At 37.3% G+C, this 5774-nt stretch overlaps 1 protein-coding gene across 1 annotated transcript; it reads left to right on the top strand.

Moving 5' to 3' along the window:
• The first annotated feature begins 55 nt into the window (after positions 1-55).
• On the top strand, positions 56-4545 carry LOC122037581 (serine/threonine-protein kinase RHS3-like). Its single transcript, XM_042597106.1, has 3 exons — positions 56-381; positions 2359-3191; positions 3528-4545. The coding sequence occupies exons 1-3, from the start codon at positions 376-378 to the stop codon at positions 4393-4395; spliced, it is 1707 nt and encodes a 568-aa protein (XP_042453040.1). The 5' UTR covers positions 56-375; the 3' UTR covers positions 4396-4545.
• Positions 4546-5774: the final 1229 nt, after the last annotated feature.

The following is a 5774-nucleotide window of genomic DNA, read 5'->3' as shown; positions in this document are numbered from 1 at the left end:
GCGCCAAGCTGCATAAATGGACGCCATGAACTCATTGCGCTTCCCACGTCTTTCTTCCGGCCCTTCCTTTCCTCCCTCCACGATTTCCTTCTCCCTCCCTTTCCCTGCGACACCTCCCTTTAAACTTAGCTATGGATTCTCTCCTGGTTCCCTCGTCGTCTGTCTCCGCCTTCATTTCCTTATTTCAAGAGTTCTCCCTCTTCGCTCCAGGAGAGATCCATGGACCCTCCGATTCTCTGAAAACAAAAGACCGATGGATTCGGCAGGGAGATGGAAAATTAGGGCTTCGTGCTGACTACTTCATGCTGGACCGAGTTTAAAGTCAGATCTTGGAAGCGTATCTTGATCGGATCGGAACCCTGCTAGCATTTCTCCATGTCGGTCGGTATCAATCTCCTTTCTTTGAAAATCTACCCTAAGCATGAGTGTTTATGCTTCTTCTCTTGCATCTGATGCTGCAATTAAATTGACACCGCATTATTTATTTATTTATTTTTGTAATATTATGGGGCTTGTTTGAATATGGCTCTTTTTTAAACATTGTTATGCGTTGCTGATTGCATGCCTCTGCTGGTTTAGTTTTTTTAGTTTTTACTATTTTTGTTTGAAAACGAGTGAGACAACACCTAAAAGAGTTGTACTTTGAAATAGGAATACAGTGTTCAAAAGCTCAAAAGAGTTGTAATTAACATCAGAATTAGAGAAAGAAAACATATTAAATCTAAGCACGATTCTCACTCAAACTCTCAAAGGAGTAAACTCTCACATCTGAGCATCAGTTTGCAGATTGAAGATGGAAGAACATCTAAGTTGGATCCCTGATAATTTCCATAGGATCTTCAAAAAATAGCTAATAAATTTCACATCCCTGTTTAATACTATAGGCATGGGTAGCGCGTGCAACCAAACAATTTACTTAAAAAATTACTTGGCTATTTATGATGCATCATTTGTTTTATTGTATGAAATAAATATGCAATTTCGAAAATTGGTCTACTACTACTAAAATCAATTCATGGCTTTGGTTGGTCCTATGTAATCTTAAGACAAAGTCCATGCTAATGTCTTTCAATTCATTGCTAATGCTGATTTTAATTTGATGATATCCACTACTTAAGTCAAGCTCCTACCATCACGGAAAACCTATATTTAGTTATGATCTTATTTATGGCATGTTTATACATATTCTTTGGGAGTCATCTTTTTTCGAAACTAATAAGACAACGATGGTGTACAAACTCATGCTTTCCCTAATAAAATCCTTTTGTAAGAGTCCTTTAACTTGCCTATACATTTCAATACACTCTAGAAGATTCATATGGTGACAAAAGGTGATAACACTCACCCCAGGCGCCCTAGCTTGTCCCCAGATTATCTGAAAAGAGGTAAATCACGAGTGACTACTAAGTGCATGGAGGAGGACAGTAACTAGCTACTAGCCAAGAATTGACCCCCGGTCAGATCTCATGGTGGCAACCCCTAGAAGATTCATATGATAGTATGGTAGGTTGGGTGATTATAATCTTGAAATCGGATCAATGACGTATTGGATCATGCACATAGACGGGAGTTTGTTGGGTAATTCTTCATTAGTTATATCTTGGAACTCATTTAAAATCTTTTTGACTTTAGTGGAAGGGCCTTAATGAGATCAACTTAACTAATCGAGCTTGACTATTTCTTCCAAATAGCTACTGCAATTCCATAAAACATGTGGTAATAGTTGAATTCTTTTGGTTAAGAACTGTCTTATTATTCCTTCTGTTGCTTACTGAACCAACAGAAAGTATATCTTAAGTGGCTTAGATATTTTTAAAGAGAGATTATTTATGCCACTATGTTTTAGTAGCATACAAATGCTTGAATGAAATCATATGCATTGGAATGTTAGCAAGTAGCCGCCCCATTTTCCTATTGAATGTCAAAGTTGAAGGGGATAAGTCATTCAACATTGATGAGATTGTTCTCTATGAGTACTCATGACAGGGACAATATCCTGTAGTATGGTCAGAAACCAAAATAGAGATACAAGCTGAGAGGATTTAAGATTAGACCAACAAGATAAGTTCCAAGTTGATGAACATGAATTTCAGTTGGTACTGCAGATGGAGCAGCAAACATCAATTAATAGTCACATTTGTCTCTGATCTTTTTGTCGTTCAGATGCCAAGAAACTGTCAATCTTGTGTACAATTGAAAACTTTTTGGTTGTTTCATTTGTTTGATTGAATTTATAAAAATCTTTAAAATTGTGCTGTTTCTGCTTATTTATATGAACATCGAAGCATCTCTATTATCCATCTCTGTATTTTATTATCCACTAAAGCAAATGAATAAAGTTGTTAGCTTGAATTTCAGATGAGTGGTGAAGCATCATCCAGGAGTAAAAATGTTGTCCCAACATTCAGGAGTAATGATGATGCAATTAGAAGCCGAAGTCCTGGACCTGGAGATGGTCTTTCCCGTTTTGCATGTCAAGGTCCTCCTGCTTCAAATACAAAGAAAGCATTTGAGAACTTGCCGAAACACAAGAAAAAAACAAATATCATTTCCAAAGATGACACCAGTTTGGCAATGGACTTATGGCCGAGCTCAGGTGTTCATCCTAGCTGGTTGTCCAATTCAAAAGTAGTAAGAGCAGAGGCAATGTCTACCTCAGCATCTACATCATCCTCGACAAGATCACCATCATGCATAAGATCAAAGGAGATGAAGTCCAGTGATTCCGATTGTAACAGTCAAGGTAGATACAGTAGCACAAGGGACGATGTTTTAGATAACAACTCTACTGCATCCACTAGGCGGCATACAGGAGAAGATTTTCGCTGGGAGGCTATTCAGAAAGTTAATTCCAAAGGTTCCCCAATTAGTCTAAGCCACTTCAAGCTTGTTAAAAGGATTGGTCATGGAGATATTGGCTCTGTTTATCTTTCTGAACTGAAGGGAACTAATACCTTTTTTGCTATCAAAGTGATGGACAAATCTTCCCTTGTTAGTCGAAATAAGCTACTACGGGCACAAACTGAGAGAGAAATTCTTAGCCTTCTTGACCATCCCTTCCTGCCTTCCCTCTACTCTCATTTTGAGACAGAAAAATTATATTGCTTAGTCATGGAATACTGCAGTGGTGGTAACCTTCACTCTCTTCGTCAGAAGCAGACCAATAAAAACTTCACAGAGAAGAATGCTCGGTAACCTTTTAATTTACTTTCCTTCATAACAAATTATTTGTACTAAACATGTAGTTTTCTCGTGTTATAACTTAAAAGGTGCATCACTTATGTGATGAAAGACACATCCTTTAATGTTTAAATTGATTAAATAGCTATCTAAAGTTAGGCAATGCCACTTTTCTTATCCGAGATCATTAGTTTTTTTTTTCTTCACTCTTGTGGTGTATGCCTGTAAGGAAGGCAAATTTTAAGTTATTGTTTAATATCTAAGTATATTTTTTCAGTTTTGTACCTTGATCATATTCTTGTCTCTCTCTTCCTAATACATTTTCTATTTTTCTCATGGCGTAACAGCTTTTATGCTACAGAAGTGTTGCTTGCAATTGAATATTTGCACATGCTTGGGGTAGTATATAGGGACTTGAAGCCAGAGAATGTCCTTGTTAGAGATGATGGTCACATAATGCTGTCCGATTTCGACTTGTCACTACGGTGCTCCTTCAACCCAACACTTATCCATACCTCATCCTCTGATGTAGATGACAGTTCTAGCCCACAAGAAATGCAATGGAGTGACAATCTTATCCGTGGTTGCATCCATCCAACTTTGTTTCTCCCACGCATACTACCTAAGAAGATTCACAAATCCAAATTAAGCTTTGGTTTGAGACACAAATCTCTTGTTGAATTGATGGCTGAGCCAGTAGATGCAAGATCTATGTCATTCGTTGGGACACATGAGTATCTGGCTCCCGAAATTATTCGCGGGGAAGGCCATGGGAGTGCAGTTGATTGGTGGACCTTTGGTGTGTTTCTGTTTGAGCTTCTGTATGGCACAACACCTTTCAAGGGTTCAGGAAATCGAGCTACACTTTTTAACATAATAGGGCAGCCATTGATGTTTCCAGACGCACCAGCTGTGAGCTTCGCTGCAAGAGACCTTATCCATGGCCTACTTGTGAAGGAACCACACAGAAGAGTTGGATACAGAAGGGGAGCTGCTGAGATCAAACAACACACATTCTTTGAGGGTGTTAATTGGGCACTGGTGAGAACTGCCACACCACCTCACATACCTGAACCAGTTGACATGAGTCGATTTGCTGGCAAGGAAGCCATTGATCCAGTGAAGAAAGCAGCACTCAATTGTGTCACTGGTGGCGATCCAGGCAGCAAGTGTAAACCAAGTGATTCTTCTTATCTCAACTTCGATTTTTTCTAGTCAGTAAATTTATTAGTACCCCAGCCATCATCATGCATGATCAATGTGCTAGATTAGTAATAGTTGTATATTAGATTGCTGAAAGATGTTTTGTAATGAATTGCTCTTATTGCTACTCTTTGTGGATTCTCTTTGTGCAATCTTTAGCTCTTGTGAGTGTGCTGTTATCTTTAGTTATTGCTAAAAGGAACTCTAATGACAATCTATCTTGTGCTGAATGCTCCTCCTAGAATCATAAAATTTCCTATCCCTTTGAACTAATGCAAAGATCTGCTTGCAGATAGCTTCAACTGTTTAAAAAAGTGAACTGAATTGGTAGGTTTGGGCCTTGACATAGTTTTCATATAGTCCAGTTGAACCGAATGTTGACCTGATTGAACTAGAATCAATTCATAGATCAGTCCTATTGTTTGAGTTTGAACTTACTTTGCTTTTGTTGATCGAACCACGAGTATCTAGGTGACAATCTGAATATCTTACCGTTGCACTATAGCCTTGGAGGCAGGATCACTCTTAATTAAGAACCATTTAGTAATAGTAATCAGATGTTGATTGAATTAGACAACTAAAAAAGAATTTCTTCATGGAAAATCTTATAGATGACTCCTTTATAAAATTTGCAATTATCAAATTCGAAAGGGAAAGGTTTTAAGCGCACATTGAAGACACAGTACCATGATGTTATGTTATTTGCAGATGATATTATTTTGCTAGATGAAACATGTGAAGAAGTAAATGCTAAATTAGAATCTTGGCGGGAAACACTAGAAGGGAAATATTTTAAGCTTAGTAGATTAAAGACGGAATATACGAAATTTAAGTTTAGCAATATTAGAAGTAATAAGACAATTGTTAAAATAGAAGAGAACGAGTTGTCCGAAACCGAGATATTTAAATATTTAGGATCATTTTTACAAAGTGATGGAGGAATTGAGAGAGATGTCTTACATAGAATACAAATAAGATGGGTGAAATTGAGGGGAGCGTCAAGTGTTTTGTGTGATCGTAAAGTACCTCTTAAACTTAAAGGTAAGTTTTATAAAATCGCAGTTAGACCTACTATGTTATATGAAGTTGAATATTGGGCTATGACTCGAGCACATGAGCAAAAGATGAAAGTTACAAAGATTAGGATGTTAAGGTGTATGTGTGGACATACGAGGATGGACAAAATAAGAAATGAGAGCATTAAAGAGAAAGTCGGAGTTGCGAAAAACTCCGAGAGACACGTTTAAGATGGTACGAATATGTACTTAGACAACCAATAAATGCTCTAGTTAGGCGATATGAAACTATGATAAATATATATATCAAACGAGGAAGAAGAAAATAAAAAAAGATTTGATTAGCCATAATAAAATAAAATAAAATTTATTTAA

The sequence above is a fragment of the Zingiber officinale genome, unplaced genomic scaffold, assembly GCF_018446385.1.
Source record: "Zingiber officinale cultivar Zhangliang unplaced genomic scaffold, Zo_v1.1 ctg65, whole genome shotgun sequence".
NCBI lineage: Eukaryota > Viridiplantae > Streptophyta > Magnoliopsida > Zingiberales > Zingiberaceae > Zingiber > Zingiber officinale.
This window is presented reverse-complemented; position numbering and strand designations above follow the sequence as displayed.